The sequence below is a fragment of the Protopterus annectens genome, chromosome 8.part0 (assembly GCF_019279795.1).
Source record: "Protopterus annectens isolate FY-2018-M chromosome 8.part0, PAN1.0, whole genome shotgun sequence".
NCBI lineage: Eukaryota > Metazoa > Chordata > Ceratodontiformes > Protopteridae > Protopterus > Protopterus annectens.
Window position 1 is genome coordinate 714484704 of NC_056741.1, and position 27819 is coordinate 714512522.

The following is a 27819-nucleotide window of genomic DNA, read 5'->3' on the forward strand; positions in this document are numbered from 1 at the left end:
AAGATTTCTTACAAGTACAGCCACCCAGATTTAGCAGGAATTGGCCTACAAAAAATTGGTCCTTTCCCAATTCAGACAGGCCTCAGATGGGTAGATATAGACGCCCCCAAGGTAGGCCTCAAACGCAAGCCTCTTATAGACCAAGACAGTGGACTGCTTCCACCCCTAGGGGAGAAGAAGACAGGTCGCAAGCTCATAGAAAACAGACTCAATGACTCCCTCTGTTGGGCTGCAGGAACTTGTTGCCTGGAAGCCCCTCTCGGAGGAAAACTTTCTCTTTTTCATCTAAATTGGACTCATATAACCCAAGACAAGTGGGTTCTGGATGTGGTATCAAGAGGTTACAAATTCCATTTTCATACCCCACCAAGGCCAAGCGGATGGCCAGATCTTCCAAGACATCAATGGTCAGAGGCATTAAACCAGGTGGAAGCGCTCTTGGCTATGAAAGCCATAGAGCTAGTTCCACTTTCAGAGATGGGACAAGGTTTTTACTCAAGGATCTTACTAGTCCCCAGGAAGCAAAATTCATGGAGACCCATTCTGGATCTGTCAGTCTTGAACACTTTTCTAGAGATACCAAAATTCAAGATGCTTACTCTACAGCAGCTACTGCCAGTGCTGACCAAAAATGCATGGATGGTAACTTTGGATTTAAAAGAAGCATATTTACACATTCCGATCAGACAGGAATGCAGAAAATACCTCAGGTTCAAGGCAGGATCGAGGCACTAATAATTCTCTGCGTTGCCCTTTGGATTGTCTACTGCGCCCAAGGTCTTTACCAAGTGCCTGGCTCCAGTAGTAGCTTATTGCAGACTCAAGGGAATTCAAATTTACCCTTATCTGGACGACTGTCTTATTCAGGCAGACAGCAAGGATGTCTTACTCCAGCATCTACAGTTTGTTCAGAATCTTCTCAGGTTCCTGGGATTCATTGTAAACATAAAAAAGTCAAATTTGACACCCTCAGAACAGATCATTTTTCTGGGCGCTTCTCTAAACACAACAACCCAGATGGCATTTCTGACATACAAAAAACAGTTACAGCTGGCTTCAACTTTCAAAACCTTTGCAACTACAACTCCGCTATCTGCAAGGAGATTCCTGCAGGCTCTGGGTTACATGGCCTCCTGCATCCTTCTAGTACCATATGCAAGACTACATATGAGGAAAATACAGTGGTACCTAAAAAGTGTATGGTCTCAACATTGTCACAGTCTAGACATACTGATCTCCGTCCTGCCTTGTCTTCAAAAGGAATTCCTTTGGTGGTCCAAGGCATGTACTCTAAACAAAGGCAAACCCTTCTGTCTGCCTCCTACCACTCAGATTCTAACCATGGACTCCTCAGATTATGCATGGGGGAGCCCATTTCCGGGGCAACTGTCTGCAGGGCTTTGGACAAAGGATCAGAAGCACCTGCATATCAATTTAAAGGAAATGTTAGCCGTTCAGAAAGCTCTGTTGGCCTTCAGGAATCTACTACAACCAGGACAACTACTGATACGGACAGACAACACCACAGTTATGTGGTACATAAACAAGCAAGGGGGATCTCATTCCTATCCCCTTTGCAGACTAGCCATGGATCTTTGGAACACAGCTCTAGCTTGCAATCTAGACCTTCAAGCACAGTTTCTACCAGGGAAGCAAAACTTCCTGGCAGACAGTCTGAGCAGAAACCTTTCGGATCCACACGAATGGATGTTGGACTCCGAAATATTCAAGATGATTACAGCAGTCTGGGGATGTCCTCACATAGACCTCTTTGCATCCCACCTCAATCAACTACAAATTTTTTGCACCAGGACTTTCCACGATCAAGCTTGGAAAGTGGATGCTCTATCATTCAGTTGGAGAAACCTCTCGGGATATGCCTTTCCGCCTCTTCCTCTTCTTCCACGGGTATTACTAAAGATCAAGCAGGACAAACCCAAGATGATAATCTTGCTGGCCCCAAATTGGCCTCGACAGTTTTGGTACCCAGCACTGAGAAACCATTGTCTAGAGCCACCCTGGGTTTTACCACAGATTCCGAACCTTCTGTCCCAACACCAGGGTCAGATTCTACACTCCCATGTCAAAACTCTCAGCCTGGCGGCCTGGTTAATCCAGGATCTTTGATTCATTCTCTCCTACCCAAGCAGGTTATGGATGTCATTTTAGAAGCCAGACGTCCTAGCACTAGAAAATCTTATGCAGGAAAATGGAAAAGATTTTGTTCCTGGATGCAGGCTCAGGATTCTGATCCTCTTATTCCTAACATTCCTCAGATTTTACTTTACCTGTCAAACCTCTTACATAAGGGTCTCTCTTTCTCTTCCATAAAGTTACACGCCTCTGCTGTTTCTGCTCATTATAATACAGACCCTCCTATCTTTTCCCATCAGCTCAGAGGAGCTAAGAACTTAAGACCCCCTAGATCTCCTCCCATTCCTGCCTGGGATCTCAACTATGTTTTGGAAAAGCTCACCTGACCTCCTTTTGAGCCTGCTGCCTCATCTGACATCAAGTTTTTATCTTGGAAGACAGCCATCCTGTTAGCTCTGACCTCTGCCAGGAGGGTTTCAGAGTTGCAAGCTCTTATGGCTGTGGAACCTTATATTATTTTTCATCAAAACAGGGTGTCTTTAAGGACTAATCCTACTTTCATGCCTAAGGTGGTTTCCAAAGTGGCTTTAAATCAAACTATTCACTTGCCAACTTTTTTCCCCACTCCTCAAAATAAAGGGGAAAGGATCTTACATTCCTTGAATGTACACAGGCAGCTACGTTTTTACCTGGACAGAACCAAGGACATCAGGAAATCAGAGCAATTGTTTGTTTCTTATGCTTCAAATTCCCAAGGTAAAGCCATTTCAAAACAGACCATTTCTAAATGGATCGCTCATGGAATCAGATTTTGCTATTCACACCATGGAAAGCAAATCCCAGGGAGTATAAGGACTCTCTCTACCAGAGCTGCTGCCACTTCAGCTGCCTTCCTCAGGGGAGTTCCTACCAAAGACATTTTGGAAGCTGCAACTTGGAGTTCAGTGCATACTTTTTCCAAGCACTACAATCTTCCTCTCTACTCTAAGTCTAGGGCAGGCTTTGCTTCTGCAGTCTTGCAGGGCCTTATAGCCGCCCCCTCTACTTTATGACCACCTCCCTTTCTTTCTGCTTTGGGATTCTACCCTACAGTCATGACTGCAACAGTGAAACACGATGAACATAGTACAGTTGTGTACACTTACCATAAATGTAGATGTTCGAGTGTCTTCACTGTTGCAGTCTGGGTTTTCCCTCCCTCCAGTCCCTTCTTATTTTTTCTTTTGTGTTGTTCCTTTTTTCACCCTTCTTCTGAGGTGTATTTGCAAAGGGTATGGGACCCTACTCATTTTGGAACTTCTGACATCTGGGGCAAGAAAAACTGGAGAACATGGTGTCTGCTGTCAGCTTTGTACTCCTGGCGCTCTGATGTCAGGGAGCATGGCTGAACAGCCGACCCCGGACCCAGACTTTGGGATTCTGGCTGACCGAGGACTGCCTGCCGGCAGGGGAGAACCCTACAGTCATGACTGCAACAGTGAAGACACTTGAACATCTACATTTATGGTAAGTGTACACAACTGTGCTTTACCTCTTTCTTCTCAGTGACCTCCCCAGCCTTTTTTGGGATCTGGTGCTTAGGCCTCATTATCCATCCAGGTTCAGCCCTTCCACAAGCGCCTTCAGACAGGCACTGCCCCGCTTGGGGTACCCATCTCTTCCGAGTCCTCCCCTGATCCCACCGTGGAAGAATCCCCTCAGAAGAGAACAAGAAAGAGGAGGCAGTTGGACTCCTCCCAGGGAGTCCCTCACAGAAGAGACAGGTTTTGAGGGAGACATGTCCCCCAGACTTCCTCCTGAGGAGGTTTCCTTCAGGGACAGCCTGGAAGTTCTCAGACAGAGAAGTCATTGGTCTTCCCCATCTTCGGAGGAGTCAGTGTTCCTGAAGGTGTTCGGGACAGGCCTATCTTCTACCGGAGTCCCCCACTGCTGATAGGCTTGTGGACCTTATCGCCAGCAGGGCTTGGAAGGAGCTGGCTTCAGTGGAACCTGTCCCCAAGAAAGTAGATAAGTTCCTCAGTCTTCCTAAGGATAGGTCTTTTTGTAGCAAAGGGGTGCCTGTCGATGCCATCATGGTGGCTGCTACTAGTAAGAAGGAGCTAGTTCAGCAAAGCTCCTACGTCCATCCCCCGAACAGAGACTTTCGGGCGTTTGACTGTTTTAGAAAATGTGTGTTTGCCTCAGCTGCTTTTGGTCTGAGAGCAGCTAATTATTTGGCCTACTTTACCCGGCTTCAGAGAGATTTGGTTTTGGTGCTTACCACTTTCCGGTCAGAGTTGTTGCCTCCAGAGAGCCTCAAGTTGATCTCTCTGAGGCTATCCACTCTCACTTCTTTAGCTAATGCTTCGATAAGGTTAATCTCCAATACTACGGAGGCCACCTCTCTAGCAGCAGGGTGCACCGGCATTGCTATCCGATGGCATGCCTGGTTTCACCTTTGCAGGTTTGTGGAATGCTTAAAGATATCTTTCACAAATGCCCCCCTTTGATGATTCTACCTTGTTTGGACAGTCTGTTAAGGAAACTTTAACCCACAGTGAGCAGGAAGGCAAGACTCTCTGCTGTAGAGATCATGTTTTCTACTCCCCAGAGGTAATTTTCTAAGACCCAGAGGGGAAGTAAGAAGCTTTGTCTCTAGAGAACTCGGTCTTCCTTTCAGGATGCTCCCCAGGAGTCCTCTTCCACAGGCCAAGGCAGGGGATTCAATGGTAGACGCTGCCCTAGGGGCAGAGGGATCCGTGAAACCAGGGCTTCTGAGAAGCCCTTCCAGCGTTCCTGAAGCGCTGCCTGACTGTCCTGCCCTGGAGGCAGTTGGGGGGTCTTCTTTCCTTTCACTCACTAGTCTTGGCAAGTCTCACCTTCGATCAGTGGGTGCTAAAAATTATTTCCAGGGTTACTCCATTCCCTTTTCTCAGCCCCCTCCAAGTCGGAACTTTCTCCCAGATGTACCACCCCGCTAAATGAAGTTGGCTTATATTGATGTGAAAGACCTCCTTCGGAAAAGAGCCGTTCAAGAGGTCCCATCAGGACAATGAGGGTCAGGAACATACTCTCACTTTTTGGTGCCAGAAAAGACCGGGGACATTTGTCCAATTCTGGACTTCAGCAAGCTAAACCTTTCTGTCAAGAGGTCCAAGTTCTGGATGGTCACTGTACAGTCCATTCTGCCTGTCTTGCGCAAGGATGATTGGATGTGATCAGTTGATGTCAAGAATGCGTACTATCATATAAAGATTGACAGATGCTCCAGCAGACACTTAAGCTTTTGTTAGGGGACAGTCATCAGTTCAGAGCCCTGCCCTTTGTACTCACCACAGCCCCCCCCCCTCGGGTGTTTACCAAATGTATGGCAGTGGGGGCGGCTCATCTTGCTGCAAGGTTTCCTGGACAGTTGTTTTCTCACGGCTCCCACAAGGCATTTACTATTACTGGTGACCAGATATGTCCTCAGTCTTTTCCAGAATCTGGGCATCACAGAGAATGTGTCCAAGTCCAGTCTATTTCCGAGCCAAAACCTGGAATTCATTAGAGTCCTGCTGGGCACGGTATCAGAGATTGCAGCATTGACTTCTCGCAGGGTCCAACTGATTTGTGATAGTCTTTCTTTTGTTGGATCTAGCACGTCAGAATGCTAGGCTGTATGGCAGCTGCCATTAAACTGGTGCCTCTCACCAAGTATCATATGCGAGCTCTCCAATAGATCATGGCATTCCAGTGGTCCATTCCATCTCAGCCCATGTCTGACAATAAAGTTGACTCAGATGTGCAGTAATCATCTTGCTTAGTGGCTTCAGTCTCTGGACCTATTTCGAGGCAGGCCATTTTGTCTTTCCTTCCCCATGGTCACAGTGACCACGGATGCCTCCTTGTTGGAGGGGGGGGGGTGCATTTTCAGGGCAGGGCGCTTCAAGGCGCGTGGTCCCCCATAGAGACGAAATTGCACATAAATGTCCTGGAGATGAGAGCAGTCAACATTCAAAGCCTTTCAGGAATGCCTCCATCTGGGAACCATAGCAATTCATATTGATAACATGGCAGTTGTCTGGTATATCAAGAGGCAAGGGTGAACATGGTCTTATCCTCTGTGCAGTGAGGCGATGAAAGTGTGGGGAATGGGCGATGTCTTCCAGGTGTTTTTTTTCTTGCAACTTGTATACCTGGGAGTTCCAGCTTGCTGGCCAACAAACTCAGCAGGTCCATCTTTAGTCCTCACAAGTGGTTCCTGAATCAGTCATTGGCAAGGCAAAATCTTTGACCATTGGGGTCAACCAAGCTGTGACGTTTTTGCTTCCCTAGTCAACCACAAATGCAGCAATTGTTTTGCCCTGATCCCCCAATCAGGGGAGTCACCCAGGGACGCTCTGGTTCATGATTGGCCTCCGAGTCTCCTGTATGCATATCCTCCTATTCCCCTAATACACAGTCTTACAGAAAACTTGTCAACTGAAGACCTCTCTCATCCTCATTGCTCCTTTTTGGCCTTGTCAGGTGTGGTTCTCCTTCCTAAGGTTGTATCTAAAGTATCTACCTTGGATGCTGGGTCCCATTCCAGATCTCATTTCCCATCCCCCTTTCTTCTGGGGAACTTGCATGGCTGAAGTGGCTTGTATTTGATGAGGCATTTTTGGCTTCTGCGTTCCAGCTAATTTAGCAAACTCAACCTGAGGGCTAGAAGGTAGCGGGGGTTTATGGGAAGGGGAAGAGCTTGAGTTCTGGATCAGTCTGAGAAAGCGTTGGCTCAGATCTGACGTCTGATCCAAGACCCATCTTTGAATAATGACACCGGATAGCACAGATGCCAAGTTATGGTAAGTACCTAACTCTTTTTAAGCAACATCTTAACCAATCCTGCTCTTGCACATGCTGATCACAAGGTTAGGACTTTGTGTTCACTGTACGTTACTCTCCTTAAACAGAATATTCTCACCCTCTCACTGAAATGACAAAACAATTTTTATACACAAGTTCTGCCTGTACAATCCACTAAGTTGCACATGGCTTTCTCTTTAACTTTCACCTCTCTAAAGTCTTAGAATGTGTAAGTATAACTACTGCTTGTGTATAAATGTAAGTAGAAATGTAGCTACTGTATTTACTTGGACTTAGTATAATGCAGTGTAAGCAAATGAAGTTTTTCTTCCCTTGCCTCCGTTAAAAATGGTTATTACCCAGTCGGACTTTTCCCAGTAATTAAAGACAAATAATAATAACAGTAATAATAATAATAAATAGCAATACAAATTTTTTTAAAAAATGTTCATGGTTTTGAGCCATGGGTTTGTCCAAACTTCTTGAGGAAAGAAGTTGATGGGTATGTCCCAGAAGCATATGCATAGGTGTTTCCATGATGACTGTGAGCTCAGGCAGCCAGAAAAGGACTATTTTATACTTGAATTGTCTTTTTCCTGCTGACCGAGCTTGTAGTTTCCTCAAAAACATCTGTGTGAATGTTTCCATGTAGTATCTATGTTGGCAGCAGTTTGGGGCACATTGGGCAGCTGTTGAAAGTGGAGAGTGGGGGTATTTGCTCTTCCTCTGGTTTCTGTGCCAGTGGTGGTAAATCATAGATTCTTTTGTTCACCTCTCTGTCAAACCAGGCTGCATCCTGTGTAGAATCATTCACCAGGGTGGTTCTTTGAGATACAACCATGCATGGAGTACCGTGAGATGCTGTGAATTAAAATTGCAAAGTGTGTGAAAAACTGGAGTCCAATAGATTACAGGAATAATGTCTAAAACCTTTTTCTTGGAATAGGTGCTCCAACTGATTTCATAGAGAGGCAGATATGATTTAAATTTATCAGTAGTTCTGTTGATTTTATTTAAGCATATGTAAACATTTTTTGTCAGATTATAAAAAGGTTAATATTTTCCTGTTTTTTTCTGTTCACAGGGAATGGAATGCTGCCTCCTCTTGTTGTAAAAGTCATTTCTCAACTTAAGGGAGAAGTTGCACTGTGATTGTTGTGGCCAGCAGTTGGTTCCGTGGAACTTTTATTTGTTGAAGGCCATTCACTGTGCCTGGTATGGAACATAGAACCACCACTGTTTTTGGATCTGCATCTGATTCTGAGAAGGGTTTAATAAAAAGTCTTACAGTTGCAAGTAGCACGTTGAATACTATTGGAGATAAGGAGTTGAACAGTGGCACAAAGGAGGAAGAGGATGGTGTGGCTCAAAGACGAGAGAAGGAGTGTGGCAAACCTGAATTTAACTGTGATACAACTGATGCTAGGTGTGAGCACAGTGCAGCAAATGATGAGCATCAGTTTTCTGTCAAGGAGACTAATTTTTCTGAAGGTAACTTGAAACTGAAAATAGGGCTTCAGGCCAAAAGAACTAAGAAACCACCAAAGAGCCTTGAGAATTTTGTTTGTAGGCCTGCCATAAAAACAATGAAGCATTCAAGGAAAATCCCAAGGAGTGGGAAGTTGGATACTGAAAAAGAACACTTTCCTAAAAATCAGGTAAACCATTTTTGTGAACAGCTGATGTGCCAAGAGAAATGTTACTACTTAGATTAAATAATTTGTCATTGTCCATGTTAGCATGTATGTGGAATCCAAATGCAAAGTAATTCAGAAATTTTCTGCTGAGATATTGAGAACTTAAAACATTTTATGTTTGGAATTTCTTTGTTGCTGAGTTGTAGAGTTTTAAACAACTTCTGCATTTGTGATGGCAGAGTATGTTAAAAGGGGACATTCTAATGTACTTTTAGAAGTCAGTATTCATTTTTGTTTTGCATACTTTGTTTTAGTTATGAATACGGACTTTAGAACCTGGAGGATGGAGTGGCAAATTATCTGCACATACGGGCTGAAATCGTATTGCTATAATTATGTGCCTTTTGTGCATGCAGTACCACAGTGATATGTTGTTGGGATTTTTATCTCCATCACCAGATATACTAAGACTGACAATATTTTCAACCTTGCCACTAAAACTTTTCCAGGCAACCTCTGTCTCTACCCTTTACCCATGATGCTATGAATTTTACATCCCCTGTCCAGATCTGTGTCAGGTAGATTACAGCAATCTCACTGTCTGTGGGTGGGTGTATGTGTGTGTTAAGCTATTTTTAAAAGCTGGTTGATTGAGACCTTTAAGTTTCATTCCTGGTTAATCCAGTCTGCTTTTTGTGTCACTCTATTTCTTCTGTTGTACATTAATTTTAAGGTAATTTGATTAGGTTGGGTCTTTATCTTTCTTATTCTTGGTGCCGTCTGTGTAGCTAGCTGATCTGAGATTGGAGTTCTATTCTATCCTCTTCATCATTCTGAGTAAGGCCAACAAAACTTGGCAAGGCTGTCAGTCTGTTCTCACTTTTCCACACAAAGCTCAGCAGCTGAGGACCCATTTCCAGGTATAGGTTCATAGGTTTATACTAGGCTATCTGCCCCAAGGCATTTATAAGCCTAGCCCAAATTTTTGTGGCTTACGCCACCCCTTATATGAAAAAATACTGTGCCCATTAGATTGTTGTGCCTCTGTCCAGCAGTGACACAGAGATGATTCCCGGGGTAAACCTACGATCTCCCATCCACAGGTCAAGATTTCTCTTGAACAGAGCCAGCGAGATGCTCTGCCTCACATGGACCGGGACTCTATTCCACAGCATAGGGAGTCTCTGAGTGATAAATCTATCCCTCCAGCACGTCCTATTTATATCCGTGCTAAGGTTTAAGTCACTTGCTCTAGTGGTTTTGGTGGATTTGGATTTTTTGAGGTGGAGCATGTCCATTAATTCCGGGTTGGACATGGCCTTGTATGTCAGGCACATGTCACCTCTGAGCAGACGGTATGCGACTGAATAGAGCTGGAGTTTCTTCAATCTGGCAGCATATGACAGATTTTGGAGTCCCTTTATCCTTTTGGTGAGGAACTTTTGGGGTCTCTCCAATTGCTGCAGATGTCGGGCGAGATGCATCCCGAATGGGGCATTGTACTCGATCATTGGTCTGATAAGTGAAGAGTACAGGGGAACAATGACCTCACTAGATCTGGATGTGAATCCCTTCATGATCAGGTGGGCATTGTAGAAGGTCTTTCTAACCACTTTAGCAACGTGAGTGTCAAAAGAAAGGCCACTGTCAACCTGGGTCCCCAGGTCCCTGATAACCTCTTCTGTGCTTAGTGGATTGCCACCTATATGGTAGCTTGGGGTTACCTTGTTTTTCCCGAAGGGTATGACTATACATTTTTTGGCGTTTAACTTAAGGCCATGGCTCTGGCACCAGCTATCTGTTTCCACGAGTCCCTTCTGAAGGATATCCGTGTCCGATGCACTTTCCACTATGGCGCCCAGTTTGCAGTCGTCTGCACACTTTGTCAGCCAAAGTCCTCCCATGTTGGCCTCTACTTCTGAGAAGTAGATGCCGAACAATAGGGGGCCAAGGACCGAGCCCTGTGGGACACCACTTGTGACCGGCTTGGAGTCTGACATAGCGCCAGCAACTCTAACCCTGTGGGTTCTGTCCTTAAGCCAGTTTGCAACCCATCTTGTGACATATGGGTTTACATTTAAGCTGGTAAGTTTTTCTACAATACCCGAGTGGGGTATTGTGTCGAAAGCCTTTGCAAGGTCAAGGTAGGGTGTATGGACTGCCTTTCCCTCATCAATGGCCTTGGTGACTGTTTCGAAGAAGTCGACCAAGTTCAAAAGGCATGATCTTCCCTTGACGAAGCCAAACTGGGTCGGGTCCAATGTCTGCAAGTCCCCTATATCTTTGTTTATGAGCTCCATTATGATCCTCTCCATAGCTTTGCAGACTAGACTTGTTAAGCTTATGGGGCGGTAATTACCAGGGTCCGTAGAGGCACCGCCTTTGTGGAGTGGGACCACAGTTGCCGTACGCCACTCCTTGGGCACGTATCCTCTGGTAAGGCTGAGATTAAACAGCTGCCTTATGTGCGGGTTTAATTCCTCATTTAGCTTGTATAGCACACAGCCGGGGACATCATCCGGTCCCATTGATGCTGTGTTTTTAGCTTTAGACAGAGCAGCTTTCACCTGCGCATTTGAGATGTCTGGGAGGCTACACTCCGCTGGGATAGTTATCTCTCCTTTAGGGGGGGAGAGGGGGGTGAAGTTTGCACTGAACCTGTCTGCCAGTATGTTGGCAATGTCTGTGGGTTCAGTGATTTTTGTATCATTTTGGACTAATTCTGAGCATATCTGGGAGTTTCCACCCAGGTTCCTAACATAGCTGAAAAAGGCCTTATGATTGTCCTTTGAATCCATGGCAATTTTTCTCTCAAAATTGGCCTTAGTTGATTTTGAGTGCTCGTATTTTTTTACTAATAATGATCAGGGGTGACTTCCCTTTTATGGATTTTGTTCTATCATGTAATAGCTTTCTCCTCTTATTGTAAAGTTTGTTAATGGCTAGGGTCCACCAGACTGGACGTTTGCCCTTTGTGGAAAGAGTCTTGGCTTTATTTGGGATTGCCTGATCCATGCAGTCCTGGAGGTGTTCATAGAAGGCATTTGTAAGCGTTTCTGCAGCTTGGGTTGTGGTTTCCACTGGCTCAGGGGCCTTGAAGGATACCACACCAGTCTTGAGTAGTGTGAAGTTTGCTTTAGAGAAGTTCTTCACTGTGGTCTTTTTTGTTTGGGGTGGGGGCGGGATGTGGATTTCCAGTGAGATTAGTTTATGATCAGATCTCACCAATGAGGGATATACTTCTGGTGTGGAGCATTTTGTCCTCATGTTTGTGATAATGAGATCTAGTATATTTTCTCCTCTCGTGGGAACAGTGACTAGCTGTTCCATGGCATTTGAATTTATGAACTCCAGGAACCGTTGGGCTAGAAAGTTAGGGCTTGAGTAATGTTCCCAGTCTATATTCGGGTAGTTGAAATCACCCAATATGATGGTGTTTGGAGATACATTTTATACCCTCCAGTGTCTTCAGGAAGGCTGTGTGGGGTTCCTGAGTTTGAGAGGGTGGCCTGTAGCGTGCTACAATTTGTAGAGCAGTTTTGCCTATGGTTAGTTGCACCTGGATGGTTTCCAAAGCTTCGTGCGTTGCCACCAACCTGGAGGTGTGGGTATCCTTTATGAATATGGATACACCCCCTCCTTTTGTGGTGTGGTCCGGGTTTTGGGGCCGGAACGCATGATATGAGGTAAAACCTAATAGTGCCGGGGTGCTCTCAGGAGCCTTGAACCAGGTTTCTGTTACAGCACAGACATCTATGTTCTCCATGCTGAGAAGGGCCTTGCGTGCGTGCATTTTGAGATTTAGACTTCTGGCATTGAGCAGCATTACCCTCAGTTTCTTCCCATTTTTGTTTTCTAGGGTGGTAGGTTTAGAATTTGAGCCTTGCCTAAAAAAGGCACTATGGGGGTGGCAAGAGCCTTAGCCAATATCCGGAATCCCAGGGGTGACAGGTGCAAGCCGTCCCTTGCGAAGCAGCGTGGCTTGTCGAGCATGTCATCCCAGGCAGACAGACACTGGATCCCCTTTGAATGACACCAGACATTAAGCCAATTGTTAAAGCTGATCATCTTGTCTCTATATTGTGGCATCATTCTTGGTGAAGGAAGGATACTGCTCAGGGTTAGGGTCATACCTGCCTGGGCTACATAATCAGAGAGCTCCTCTGTCTCTTTTCATGTAGTCCAGGGAGGTACGTCTCAGGTCGTTCACACCAGCATGGACAATGACTGTGTCATATTTGTACTTGCCGTGGAGTGACCCGAGTGCTTGTGTTATGTGGCGGATTCTAGTGCCCGATAGGCAGCTTACTGTGGCCCTCTCCTTGTTCAGTCTGGTGAGTGGGACGTCAGTGTGTCTGACTATGGAGTCACCTATGACAAGTATGTTTGTTGTTGTATTTGGCCTTAAGGGCTGTGACTGCTTTGCACACTGCTTTTGTGGTTTATATGTTGCTTGTGGGGTGTCTTGAGGAAGCAGTTGTTTGGGTGTCTGCTTTGGAGGCCTCTGCTGTTTAGGTAAATTTTTACTCAGAGCCTCCGAGTATGTCTTTGTGTGTTTATGTGTTTGATTCAGTGGTGTGGTAGCATTATGTGAGGCTGGTTTTGTGGTGTGTGTAGTTGCCTTCTCCTCCTGTCTGGTCGTGCCAGTCCTGAGTTGAGAGAGCTCAGCCTCCAGTTTGGCTAAATAGCTGCAACTCTCACAAGTATTTGTGTTATGTGGGATGAGGAGAGGGTTGTCTGTGTACATGAGGCAGTTATAACATTGCCTCAAGATTCCCAGATTCACCAGCTGGACCGGAGAGGAGATTGACAACTGGCCTTTGGACATACTAGAATAATATTGGGAATTCCTTAATAATTGAAAACAAGGGCCAGTGGGGAGTGAGGGTGTAGTGCTTTTAATTTTTAGTGCTGACTTATATAATTGCTTTAGTGAGCAAGTGCCAGGTAACTTGAGTGCCATGTGTTACAAGTAACTAAATGCAAAAACGACAAACAGTAACTTTCTTTCAAGTGAAACAAGGAAATAAGTACAGTAAGCAATGCAGATATCACTAGTGATCCACAGAAGCTGAGAAGCCGTATTAGGTGGAATTAGCTTCCAGGAAATAACAAGCAAACAAACAACAAGCATATAAACAAAGCTAGATTCAGCAGGCCTGGATCTAGTCTATGCTAGAGCAAACAAGGTGTACCAATTTCAGTAAGATACAGTTCAAATATTCAGGCACTATAAACCTTTAACCAGAAATTCCCAGCTCAAAAGGGCAGAGTCCAGCCTCTTCTCCCACAAGAGTGCAGACCACGAACCTTCTTAATGTAAAATAACTGGCCTGAAGCCCAAGTGCCTAAACCAGAACTAATACACTTGGACACTGGGCTCTCAATCAGCAGTTCCCAACTTAGAAGGATGAAAGCTACCTGTCCTGCCACCACAGTGCATGCCACAAACCTTCCTAATGTAAAACAACTAGTCTGAAGCCCAAGTGCTTAATCCAAAAGACTTAGAATGATAGCTACACTTTAATCAAGTTACAACCAAGCAGTAATAAATACAATTGAATACTTTAGAGAATGTCTGGATTAGTGCTCAAATTACACAAACAAAGCTAGATCCAGCAGGCCCGAATCCAGTCTATGCCACAGCAAACAAGGCGCACCGACTTCAGTAAGAAGCAGTTCAGATATGCATGCACTATAAGCCTTTAACCAGAAATTCCCAGCTCAGAAGGGCAGAGTCCAGCCTCTCCTCCCACAAGAGTGCAGACCACGAACCCTCTTAATGTAAAATAACTGGCCTGAAAGCCCAAGTGCTTAAACCAGAATTAATACACTTTTAGAATAACAGACACTGAGCCCTCAATCAGCAGTTCCCAACCTAGAAGGATGTAAGCTGCCTGTTCTGCCACAACAGTGCAGACCACAAACCCTCTCAGTGCAAAACAACTGGTCCGAAGCCCAAGTGCTTAAACCAAAAGGCTTAGAATGAGTTACACCAAGCAGTAATAAATACAATTGAGTATTTTTAAGATGATGCAAAAGTAAAATGAAGTAGGTAGAAACACAAGTACAGTAAAAGCAGATGAATTTTTTTTTTTTAATCTGAACAAGTGCTGAGATCAAAGAAACAGATTTGAGAGCTGAAACTAGAAAACTGGATAGTTATAAGAAAAAAAAAAAAGCTAGAAGGCTTCACTCAAACACAGAAGGGCTTGGGGGCTCAGAAGCCTACAAATAGTCTATACCACTTAACAGGAAAGGCAGGAAATAAGCTTAATTTTTTTTGTCTGTTTCCCAGATGCTCTCTTTGTACACTGTGGGAGTGCCTGAAATCAGAATATGATCTCACTGCACTCAGTTGAGTGAGCAAATGAGATGAGCCCAGAGGCAGGCTGAGGGGCGGGCAGTTTCAGGGCCACTAAGATTAACACCAAAACAAAAACAGGGAGGGTGGCTGGGAATAACTGAAGAGCAGAAAAACTGCCAGTAAAGTTAAATATTCCTTCAACACAGTTTAAATCAAATTAAATACTGTATTTTTTTTTTAAAAAGTGCAGATAAAGGTACTTAAATTCTCTTATACGTCCAGTTGAATATAACCAAGTTCTTAGCCGGCCAAAGCTGAGGTTTTTAAGCAGAAAATATTTCACAATGCACCACTTAACTAGGCAAGGACAGGAAATCAAAGAATGTGGCTACCCCCACACCTGTAATTACTAGCAAATAACAAAATTCAGCAAACACTAGCTTCTGTTCAAGTTACTAAAGAACAGAAAAACTGCCAGTTCAGTTAAATATTCCTTCAACACAGTTTAAATCAAATTAAATACTGTATTTTTTTTTTTTAAAGTGCAGATAAAGGTACTTAAATTCTCTTATACGTCCAGTTGAATATAACCAAGTTCGTAGCCGGCAAAAGCTGAGGTTTGTAAGCAGAAAATATTTCACAATGCACCACTTAACTAGGCAAGGACAGGAAATCAAAGAATGTGGCTACCCCCACACCTGTAATTACTAGCAAATAACAAAATTCAGCCAGCAAACACTAGCTTCTGTTCAAGTTACTAAAGAGCAGAAAAACTGCCAGTTCAGTTAAATATACCTTCAACACAGTTTAAATCAAATTAAATACTGTATTTTTTTTAAAATAGTGCAGATAAAGGTACTTAAATTCTCTTATACGTCCAGTTGAATATAACCAAGTTCTTAGCCAGTCAAAGCTGAGGTTTTTAAGCAGAAAATATTTCACAATGCACCACTTAACTAGGCAAGGACAGGAAATCAAAGAATGTGGCTACCCCCACACCTGTAATTACTAGCAAATAACAAAATTCAGCAAACACTAGCTTCTGTTCAAGTTACTAAAGAGCAGAAAAACTGCCAGTTCAGTTAAATATTCCTTCAACACAGTTTAAATCAAATTAAATACTGTATTTTTTTTAAAAAAGTGCAGATAAAGGTACTTAAATTCTCTTATACGTCCAGTTGAATATAACCAAGTTCTTAGCCGGCCAAAGCTGAGGTTTTTAAGCAGAAAATATTTCACAATGCACCACTTAACTAGGCAAGGACAGGAAATCAAAGAATGTGGCTACCCCACACCTGTAATTACTAGCAAATAACAAAATTCAGCAAACACTAGCTTCTGTTCAAGTTACTAAAGAGCAGAAAAACTGCCAGTTCAGTTAAATATTCCTTCAACACAGTTTAAATCAAATTAAATACTGTATTTTTTTTTAAAAAGTGCAGATAAAGGTACTTAAATTCTCTTATACGTCCAGTTGAATATAACCAAGTTCTTAGCCGGCCAAAGCTGAGGTTTGTAAGCAGAAAATATTTCACAATGCACCACTTAACTAGGCAAGGACAGGAAATCAAAGAATGTGGCTACCCCCACACCTGTAATTACTAGCAAATAACAAAATTCAGCAAACACTAGCTTCTGTTCAAGTTACTAAAGAGCAGAAAAACTGCCAGTTCAGTTAAATATTCCTTCAACACAGTTTAAATGAAATGAAATACTGTATTTTTTTTTTAAAAAGTGCAGATAAAGGTACTTAAATTCTCTTATACGTCCAGTTGAATATAACCAAGTTCTTAGCCGGCCAAAGCTGAGGTTTGTAAGCAGAAAATATTTCACAATGCACCACTTAACTAGGCAAGGACAGGAAATCAAAGAATGTGGCTGCCCCCACACCTGTAATTACTAGCAAATAACAAAATTCAGCCAACAAACACTAGCTTCTGTTCAAGTTACTAAAGAGCAGACAAACTGCCAGTTCAGTTAAATATTCCTTCAACACAGTTTAAATCAAATTAAATACTGTATTTTTTTTAAAAAAAGTGCAGATAAAGGTACTTAAATTCTCTTATATGTCCAGTTGAATATATCCAAGTTCTTAGCCAGTCAAAGCTGAGGTTTTTAAGCAGAAAATATTTCACAATGCGCCACTTAACTAGGCAAGGACAGGAAATCAAAGAATGTGGCTACCCCCACACCTGTAATTACTAGCAAATAACAAAATTCAGCAAACACTAGCTTCTGTTCAAGTTACTAAAGAGCAGAAAAACTGCCAGTTCAGTTAAATATTCCTTCAACACAGTTAAATCAAATACTGTATTTTTTTTTTTAAAAAAAAGTGCAGATAACGGTACTTAAATTCTCTTATACGTCCAGTTGAATATAACCAAGTTCTTAGCCGGCCAAAGCTGAGGTTTTTAAGCAGAAAATATTTTACAATGCACCACTTAGCTAGGCAAGGACAGGAAATCAAAGAATGTGGCTACCCCCACACCTGTAATTACTAGCAAATAACAAAATTCAGCAAACACTAGTTTCTGTTCAAGTTACTAATGAGCAGAAAAACTGCCAGTTCAGTTAAATATTCCTTCAACACAGTTAAATCAAATACTGTATTTTTTTTTTTTAAAAAGTGCAGATAAAGGTACTTAAATTCTCTTATACGTCCAGTTGAATATAACCAAGTTCGTAGCCGGCAAAAGCTGAGGTTTGTAAGCAGAAAATATTTCACAATGCACCACTTAACTAGGCAAGGACAGGAAATCAAAGAATGTGGCTACCCCCACACCTGTAATTACTAGCAAATAACAGAATTCAGCAAACACTAGCTTCTGTTCAAGTTACTAAAGAGCAGAAAAACTGCCAGTTCAGTTAAATATACCTTCAACACAGTTTAAATCAAATTAAATACTGTATTTTTTTTTTAAAAGTGCAGATAAAGGTACTTAAATTCTCTTATACGTCCAGTTGAATATAACCAAGTTCTTAGCCGGCCAAAGCTGAGGTTTTTAAGCAGAAAATATTTCACAATGCACCACTTAACTAGGCAAGGACATGAAATCAAAGAATGTGGCTACCCCCACACCTGTAATTACTAGCAAATAACAAAATTCAGCAAATACTAGCTTCTGTTCAAGTTACTAAAGAGCAGAAAAACTGCCAGTTCAGTTAAATATTCCTTCAACACAGTTTAAATCAAATTAAATACTGTATTTTTTTTTTTTAAAGTGCAGATAAAGGTACTTAAATTCTCTTATACGTTCAGTTGAATATAACCAAGTTCTTAGCCGGCCAAAGCTGAGGTTTTGCTCTAGTCTGTCACTCAGATAAAACAGACCCTGCATATCAGATTACTTTCTGGTGGTATTTGCTAATTAATTTATTCCAAGGTCAGTTTGTTCTTTTTTTTTTTTTTGCTGTTAGTCTTTTCAGTAGTTTTGTATTCAGTACTCCTCCATGTGATTTTTGACATTCTTAATGCTTTAGTGTTTCGCTTTACTGCTTTTTTGTTGCTTAGAAGTTGATGGGTATGTCCCAGAAGCATTTGCTTAGGTGTTTCAATGATAACCACGAGCTCAGGCAGCCATAAGAGGAAGATTTGATACTTAAATTGTCTTTTGAAAGTGTGGAGTGGGGGCTTTCGCTCACTTTCTGGTTTCTGTGCCAATGGTGGTAAATCACAGTTTCTTTTGTTCACCTCTGTCAGTCAAATCATGCTGCATCCTGTGTAGAATCACCAGGGTGGTTCTTTGATATACAGCCATGCATGTGACAGCCCTCACTTTTCAGAGGTGTTGCTTGCACATAGCCTGTTCCTTACCAGTTTCCCCAGAGCTGTGCTGACCCCCAGGGATCACTCTGCCGTCCTCCTCCTGATTTGGGGATGTTGTCATCCAGTGCCATCTTCAGATCTTTCTTGCAGTGTACTTTGTGTTGGTTGTATGCTGTCTGTAATATGTGTAGTCCATCAATTGTCTTTCTTTCGGAGACCGGTAAGTACCCCCATAGGGGGATTTCTTTCTTATCTTGTTTAATGTTTATTGATAAATAACTATTTTCTGATGCACAGTGTAGTTTAGAAGAATTGCCTGTTAAAGTAACTGCTCATTGTGTAGATAACAGGTGCCACATAAGAATTTCCATAATAAGTGCCTTTTTGGCTCTGCCTGAAGCACAACAATGGACTCCTGTTTGTATTGCGCATTATGTGCCCCAAGGATGTAGTCCGAAGTCTGTATTAGGGGGTCACTGTCAAAAATAGTGCAAGCCTAATTTCAGTCCACCGTGGTGATGTTCTTCGTGTTTCACTGTTGCAGTCATTACACTTGGGTTATCCTTCTGTCAGGCTTACCCTCAGTCGGCCTGAGTTCCAAAGTCTAGGTCTGGCGTCAGTTGCTGTCACCTCTTCCTTGACGTCAGTGCGCCAGGGGTATAAAAGATGCAGCCGACGCCATTTTCTTGAGTCTTTCTTGCCGCGTGGTATCCGAAGCAGAAGCAGTTCGCAAGTGCCGGTCGGCCGACTCCTGAGATTTTCGTGTTCGAATTTCAGATCCGAAGTCTTCATTAAAAGCTAAGTACCCCATTGGGGAAACCTTTTTTCTTGCTCCAGTCCAATGTCAGAAAAAGTTAATAATTGTATTTCTTGTGGGAAGCAAATACCTCATAAGGACTTTCATTCTTGCTGTATTCCTTGCCTAGGCCCTGACCACAACGTTGCTAGTTGTCGGTTTTGTGCTGGATTTAACCAACGCACTATTAAGCGTCTGTACGATTTTGCATTTCACTATTTTGGCAGAAGATTTTATTACATGATGCCGTCGGATAGCCATCCGACTACTGGAATTCACAAGAAACGCAAAGAAAAAGAAAAGGGCAGGCATCAGAGGTCCAAAACCAACGACGAGGCTTCCTCTAAGGCAGTCGCCGGTTCTCAGTGAGGCTCTTTCTCAGACACTGACGCCTGATACTCTGGACCCGCAGGCCGCTACAGACTCCCACATGGCGTTGACTAGGCCACTGGAAGCTCAAGGTATTGGACCTTCGGAGACTATTCCCTCAGATGGGTCCAGAGCCGCTGAGCAGGCATCGGCTTCTGAGGGTGTTTTCAGACCTACTCAATTATACATTAAAACGACTCCAGCTACAAAGGCAAATATCAGCAATATCTTATGTCACTGCTTAAACAGAAAATGTTGATAAATTCTGAATGTGCAGAAAACAAAGAAATGCAGGATTTATTGCATGCAGCTGAGCAAGTTGGAAAGCATACTTTGCAATGTGGTTTTGATTCTTTGGAGGCCTCCTGCAGGGCCGCTGTTACGGGTTCTGTCATTAGGAGGCATGCTTGGTTAAAGGAACAAAATCTGCCTGACCATGTCAAAACAAAATTACTAGATGCTCCATTACAGCATGATACCTTGTTTGGTGTTAAAGCAGAAGAGGTGTTAAGAAAATGGAGGACAAAGCTAAATCTATGCAAACGGTTAAGGATTTTTTACAGGTGCAACCTCCAAGATTTAGCAGACACTGGCCTAAAAAGAATTGGTCCTTTCCAGTGTCAGACAGACCACAAAGGGACAGATACAGACACCCAAGAGGCAGATCCCAGCCCCAAGGTTCATACAGGTCTAAACAATGGGGTGCTTCTACCTCCAAAAGTGGAGAAGGCAAATCACAGCCATACAGGAAACAGTCCCAATGATTTCCCCCTGCCTGCACCAAGCACTTAACTTCAGGCAGCACCTTTAGGGGGAAAACTAGCACTTTTTTCCTCAAAATTGGCACATAATAACCCAGGACAAGTGGGTCCTAGACATAGTGTCAAAAGGCTACAAGTTTCACTTCCATAACCTGCCAAGGACAAACGGCTGGCCAGACCTGCGAAAACATCAATGGGCAGAGGCACAAAAACAAGTCTTCTCCCTCATGGACATGAGGGCCATTCAACAAGTACCAGAGCAAGAGCAGGGACAAGGATTTTATTCAAGACTATTCTTGGTACCAAGAAAGGACAAGACCTGGAGACCAATACTGGACCTATCTATTCCAAACACATATCTGGATATACCAAAATTCAAAATGTTGACTCTACAGCAGCTTCTGCCCGTGCTGGGCAAGAAGGCTTGACTTGTGACTTTAGACCTAAAAGAGGCATACTGCATGTCCCAATCAGACAAACATTCAGAAGATACCTCAGATTCAAAGCTGGCTTAATGCACTACCAATTCTCTGCACTGCCCTTTGGGCTTATCTACTGCTCCCAGGGTCTTCACAAAGTGCCTGGCACCAGTAATTGCATTCTGCAGACAACGAGGAATACAAATGTATCCTTACTTGGACGACTGCCTCATTCAAGCAGAGAACAAGGACATTCTGCTATAGCATCTGATGTTTGTAAAGAGATTTCTAACAGGCCTAGGGTACACAGTCAGCGAAAAGAAATCAAAACTAGTACCCTCTCAAGAGATAATATTCCTGGGTGCAAGCTTAAATACAACTGCCCAGATGGCTTATCTCACGCCAGACAAACAAAGGCAACTGACTACATATTTCAAACTGTTGGCAACAAAGGCCCAGTTATCTGCAAGAAAAATTCTGCAGGCTTTGGGCTTCATGGCATCCTGCATTCTACTAATTCCATATGCGAGACTGCATATGAGGAAACTTTAATTGTACCTAAAAAGTGTTTGGGCTCAACATTGCCACAGCCTGGAAACAATAATTACCCTCATTCCCTGCCTGCAGCAGGAGTTTCGATGGTGGGCGAAGGCTTGTCACCAGAACAAGGGACAGCCATTCACTTTACCCCCAGCCAGGCAGACATTGGCAACGGATGCAATAGATTATGCTTGGGGGCCCCACATGGCAGGAAGATGTATTCAAAGCACATGGTCCACAAACCAAATGCATCTGCATATCAGTTAAAAAGCGATGCTAGCTGTTCAGAATCCCCTGACAGCCTTCAAGGACCTACTTCATCCCGGACAACTACTGATAGACAGACAACACCAAGGTCATGTGGTATATAAACAAGCAGGGAGGCACTCATTCTTACCCCCTTTGCAGACTGGCCATGACTTTGTGGGACACAGCATTGACTTACCAAGTACATCTGCAGTCACAATTCCTGCCAGGAAAGATGAATACTCTGGCAGACTAACTAAGCAGAAACCTCATGGATCCACAAGTCTTCAGCATGATAACAAGGAAATGGGGATGCCCGGATATAGATCTATTTGCTTCTCCTCACAACTACCAACTAAAAAGATTCTGCACAACGACTTATCACAGACAAGTATGGAAAGTGGACGCCCTATCTTTCAAATGGAAAAACTTAGCAGTATATGCCTTTCTTCCACTGCCTCTCCTCCCCAAGGTACTCCTAAAGGTCAGACAAGAGAAGCCAAAGATGATACTGATTGTCCCTGACTGGCCCTGCCAGTACTGGTATCCAATCCTAAGGAATTTGTCTCAATGCCCGGCTTAGACCTTGCCTCAGATACCTCATCTACTGTCCCAACAAAACAATCAGATCCTACACAGCCAGCTCAAGACCTTATATCTGTCAGCATGGCGGATAATGTAGTCATACAAAACGCACCTCTCACTAAAGCTGTGATGGATGTCATTTTGGAGGCCAGAAGGCCTAGTACCAGAAAATCTTACGCCGAAAAATGGAAAAGATTCTGTGCCTGGAACCAGGCACGAGGAATTGACACAGCTGTACCAAATATTCCTCAGAATTTTCAATACTTAACTGAGATGCTAGAGAAAGGCCTATCCTTTTCATCAATTAAAATTCATACCTCTGCCATTTCGGCTCATTACAGTACAGAGCCACCAATCTTTTCTCATCCTTTAAGGTAGTACCTCAGAAAAGCCAGAAACTTAAGGCCTCCAAGGAGATCACCAATACCTGCATGGGGACCTCAAACCATTCATCTGCCTACATTTTATCCAAACCCACAGAATAAGGGGGAGAGAATTCTGCATTCTTTGGACATACACAGACAGCTGCGCTTCTACTTGAACAGAACCAAAGCTTTCAGAAAGACTGAGCAACTACTAGTGGCATATGCTGCAGGATCACAAGGAAAGGCTATCTCTAAGCAGACTATTTCAAAGTGGATAGGCCACTGCATTCGTTTCTGCTATTCACAACATGGCAAGCCAGTGCCTAAGGGCATTGGGCCACATTCAACCAGAGCAGCAGCCACTTCAGCAGCCTTCCTCAGGGGAGTACCAACCAAAGACATTTTAGAGGCTTCTACCTGGAGTTCAGTGCACACCTTTACAAAGCACTGTCATTTACCACTCTACTCTAAATCCAGGGCAGGCTTTGCCACTGCAATTTTGCAGGGCCTCATAGTCACTCCTAATGCTATTTAGCTCCAGCCTCCCAACCATAGCTTTGGGATTCAATCCAAGTGTAATGACTTCAACAGTGAAACAGTGAAACACGAAGAACGTAGTACAGTTGTTTACACTTACCATAAATGTAGATGTTCAAGTTTATTCACTGTTGCAGTCCAGGTTACCCACCCACCATTCCCCTTATCTTTGCTGGAACTTATCTGCACTTCTCTAATCTATACAACCTCTGTGGTGAATTTGCTTATAGATAAAGGTATAAATATATATTTTGGTGCATGCATGTTTTATTGGCATATTTTTAGCCTACCCTTTTAGGGGCACCTGACATCTGGAGCAAGAAAAACTGAAGAAAATGGCATTGGCTGCATCTTTTATACCCCTGGTGCGACAGCAACCGACACCGGACCTAGACTTTGGAACTCAAGCCGACTGAGGGTAAGCCTGCCAGCAGGATAACCCAAGTGTAATGACTGCAATAGTGAATACACTCGAACATCTACATTTATGGTAAGTGTACACAAATGTACTTTGTCCATGATCTCCGGGAACATTTCTCCAAAGAAAAAAAATATATACAGAGAAAAGAAAGAAGCATAACAAAATTGAGAACTTGACCGACTTGAGTTTTCCAAGTTCCAGTGACACTGCACGATATGACGAGTTTTACAACACCCCTACCCTGACTGCAAAGTATTTTTTGATTGAGGTATCTGGCACAACTTTTATGACTATTCCTTAATTTTTTTTTCCCGTGGGATCCTGTCCTGAACTGACACTTATGCCTTTTCAGCAGTCAAAGACCCTTTCACATCGGAGGCTTTCACCATTGTTTCAGAATGGGAAAGTGAGATACTCAGGATCTTTGTATATGGCGAAGATTCAGGAGACTGCATTGAGGTTTCAGTCACCCACTCACAGCTCAAGGCCTTGAAGGCAAACATTTCTGACCATGAAAGGCACACTCCATTGAAAGTTAAACTGGTGCAGCCAATTTGCCCTGTCTGGGCAGTGTCTTAGTTCATAATCTCCTCAAGCTGCTGCTACTTTGAATTCTTTAGTCCAGCTGGCTGAAGTCCTCGTTTCTGTTCTTAGGTCAAAGAGGTCTGAGCTGGATAGTCGGCTGATGTCTGGAGCACCTTCAGAGAATATTCCCCCGCCAATGAAATCTGATTCCACTGACTCTGAGGCTGGTTAACTGGCACATGTGGGCAGGTACTCCTCAGGAAAGAACCTGGACTCTGACACTGAGGGTACCTTGTTCTCTGTCTTGCTACCAGAAGACTCTTCCTTTGGATGTGCACTTTGTAGAATGAATGAGAATTTACTATGGGAATACAAGGAATAATCTGAAGCCCAGCAAAGATGCAGGGCCTTTATGGCTCTCCCTGAACCTAGAATATTAGCTGCCCCTCCAGTGCCAAATGTCTTGAAAGATGCATTATTCAGTGAATCACTGGCACCAGTTTTTCTCCACCGTGCTTCTAGGAAACCTGACCATTTTTTTTTTATAGAGTCAACGATTTCCAGAAGTGCCTACACTGAACCCCTTTAGCTGATCCAAATGTGATTCCCTGGGACTAGCAAGAGAACGGTTTTCGCTTCTACCAAGACCCAGATCCGAAACTACAAGGACAGCAGAGCCCTTGATAGTTTTGAGGTAAAATGTATACAGCTGCTAACCTGTCCTTAAGGGCTTTAAATTGCAAGTCCCTCGTGCTTTATTTTCAGACCCTGTTAAAGCAGATGAGGACCAAGGCAGAGGGTATTGGGAATTAAGACTGAGAATAGAGCTGTGCTGAATTTGTGTGCTCTTTCATATTGGGCAACCAAGCAGTCTAGGAAATGTAGCTGTGATGCTTTGGATGCGTTATGCAGGGCAGCAGCTACAAGACTCTGTTTGGTAGAGCCATCATTCTCAACAAAGCAATTTTTCTAATGACAAAAATGTAGACAACGATCCTAAGTACTCCTTTAAGGAAGGATCTGTATTCAGCCCCCCTGCTCAAGAGGTGTACAAAATGGAGAAAAATGCTAAGACTTCATAGTTAGGCCAGTTTTACAGGTATACATGCCTCGGCGCAGCAGGTATTTTCCAGTTAAAATTTGGCCTTCTAATACTAGACGAGCCTGCTGGATTTTACAAGGGTGAAAAATAGAAATACAAAGAGAAAAGCAAGCAAAACTGAAAGAGAAGCCTAGGAGCCCTCGGTGCCCAAGACCCTTCCGAGTGACCAGCTTGGCTGGTACACCCCTCCCCAGCCACCACCTATCCTCCTTTCCCTCCACTTCCTCTTTATAGGCAAAGGGAAAGTAGTCACTCAAGACAAATGGGTGAGAGGCTTAATAATAGAAAACAGATGCTGTCTTCAGTTCTTAGTGACCTCAATTCAGAGGTATCCCACCAGTTCCCAAAGATCAGGCGCAGTGCATTCCTCAGTTTCTAGAGGATATGCTACAGGGAGGGAGAGGTGCCATAGCAGATGATGTTCTTCGTGTTTCACTGTTGCAGTCATCACATGTGGGTTATCTGCTTGCAGGTAGCCCTCAGTCGGCCTGATTATCAGTCTTGGGTCCTGCGTCGGTTGCTGTCTCATCTTCCATGACGTCAGGTAGTCAGGGGTATAAAGCATGCAGCCGACGCCATTACATCAGTCTTTCTTGCTGTGCGGTGCCCGAATCAGAAGCAGTTTGCAAGTGCCGGTCGGCCGACTCCTGAAATTTTTGTTTTCAAGTTTCAGATCCGAAGTCATCAACAAAGCTAAGTACCCCATTGGGGAAACTTTTTCTTGCTCCTTACCGATGTCAGTAAAAGTTAATAATTTTATTTCTTGTGGAAAGCAAATACCTCATAAAGATTTTCATTCGTACTGCATTACTTGCTTAGGCCCAGACCACGATGTCCCTCACTGTCGGGTTTGTGCTTTATTCAAACCTCGAACTGTTCGTCTTCCTTTAATTTTCGAATATAAATAGTTTGGTACTCTGTTCAATTATCCAGAAATGACTTCGGTAAGCCACCCGACTACCGACATTCCGAAAAAATGGAAAGATGTATAGAGGCCGCATAGGTCCAAAGCTGCCGACGATGCTTCCGTTAAGCTAGGCGCCAGTTCGCCGGTACTCAGTGAGGTGCTTTCATAGCCCCTGATACCCACTACTTCAGATTTGCAGGCCTCTACTGAGACCCATTCGGAGTCTGGTATGCCACGAGATGTTTCTTCGACTGTGGAACCTGCATGTCTCTACCTTGGATGGGTCCGGAGCCACTGTGCAGGCACTGGCTTCTGAGGGTGTATTCAGGCCTACTGACTTGCATATTAAACCGATGCCATCTTCTTCTTCAAGGCCTAAATCTTGATCCATGACTAGAAAACAGATGCCCAGACCGCATGGTCAGGCCCCTATGCCTAAAAAACAAATAAGAATGGCTGAAGACCTTATTACTCTAATCAGGGGAAGCCACCCTTCTCCCTCTAAGAGACCTAGAACTGATTTTCCTTCTGATCAGGATTCTGAAATTTTTGTTTTCTGATGACCAAGAGTTGCCCTTATCTACCTATGAGGATTCTGATAAAGAGGACTCCATTCCCTCTGCTTCTCCTCCAGAGGATTTCTCTTTTGGTGAAACTGTACATACTCTTAAGGAGCATTTCCGCTGGAAAAGCCAGGATTACTCTGACTCCAAAAAGAGGCTTAGGGAATTCTTACTCCTTCCTCAACACAGGCCTTTAGCTGTCCCTTCTGTACTGGATATTGTAGCTGATGCCTTCTTGGAATCTAGACAGGCCCCTGACACTTTACTCCCGACTCTCAGAAAACCTTACAGGTATTAGAGTACCTGACTCTCAGAAGTTCCTTTTTAAGAATCCTACTGCGGACCCCGAGACCATTTCACAGGGACCCAAAGGCATTAAGGCTACTACTGCTAAAAACCCTACCCCCTCTGATATAGATTCCAGGGCACTGGATAGATGGGGTAAGAAGGTATACACTTGTGCAACTTTGGCCATCAGGGCCTTAAACTGCCAGTTTCATATGTTAAAGTATCAGCAGCATATTATTGGATTGTTTAAACAGAAAATGATGTTGATTCCTGACTGTGCTGAAAATAAAGAATTACAGAATTTAATGCATTCTGCTGAACAAGTTGGAAAACATACTTTGCAATGTGGTTTTGATTCATTAGAAGCATCTTGCAGGGCTGCTGTCACTGGGTCTGTACTTAGAAGGCATGCTTGGCTTAAGGAGCAAACCTTACCAGATCATGTTAAAGCCAAATTACTGGATGCTCCCTTAAACCAAGACCGCCTGTTTGGCAACCAAGCAGAAGTAGTACTTAAAAAGATGGAGGAAAAAGCTAAATCTATGCAAACTGTTAAAGATTTCCTGCAAGTACAGCCTCCCAGATTTAGTAGGCACTGGCCTTCTAAGAATTGGTCCTTTTCTGCCTCTTCCAGGCCTTCTCAGTCCAAACCCAGAACCAGCAGACCACCCAGGCTTCAGTCCCAAGTTACTCAAAGGCCTAAGTAGTGTGGGGGCTCCCACTTCCAAAGCTGGAAGTAGTAAGACACCCCCCCATGGTAAACTGTCACAATGACCGCTTTA

At 43.6% G+C, this 27819-nt stretch overlaps 1 protein-coding gene across 2 annotated transcripts in view; it reads left to right on the forward strand.

Annotated features, from left to right (window-relative positions):
* Nucleotides 1–27819, forward strand: part of ASH1L (ASH1 like histone lysine methyltransferase) — a 3741676-nt gene that overhangs the window by 316483 nt on the left and 3397374 nt on the right. For both annotated transcript variants that reach the window (XM_044080164.1, XM_044080163.1), the window contains exon 2: nt 7988–8561. In XM_044080164.1, the coding sequence (XP_043936099.1) occupies nt 8121–8561 (441 nt within the window). In that variant the 5' untranslated portion in view covers nt 7988–8120. The remainder of the gene's footprint in view (nt 1–7987; nt 8562–27819) is intronic.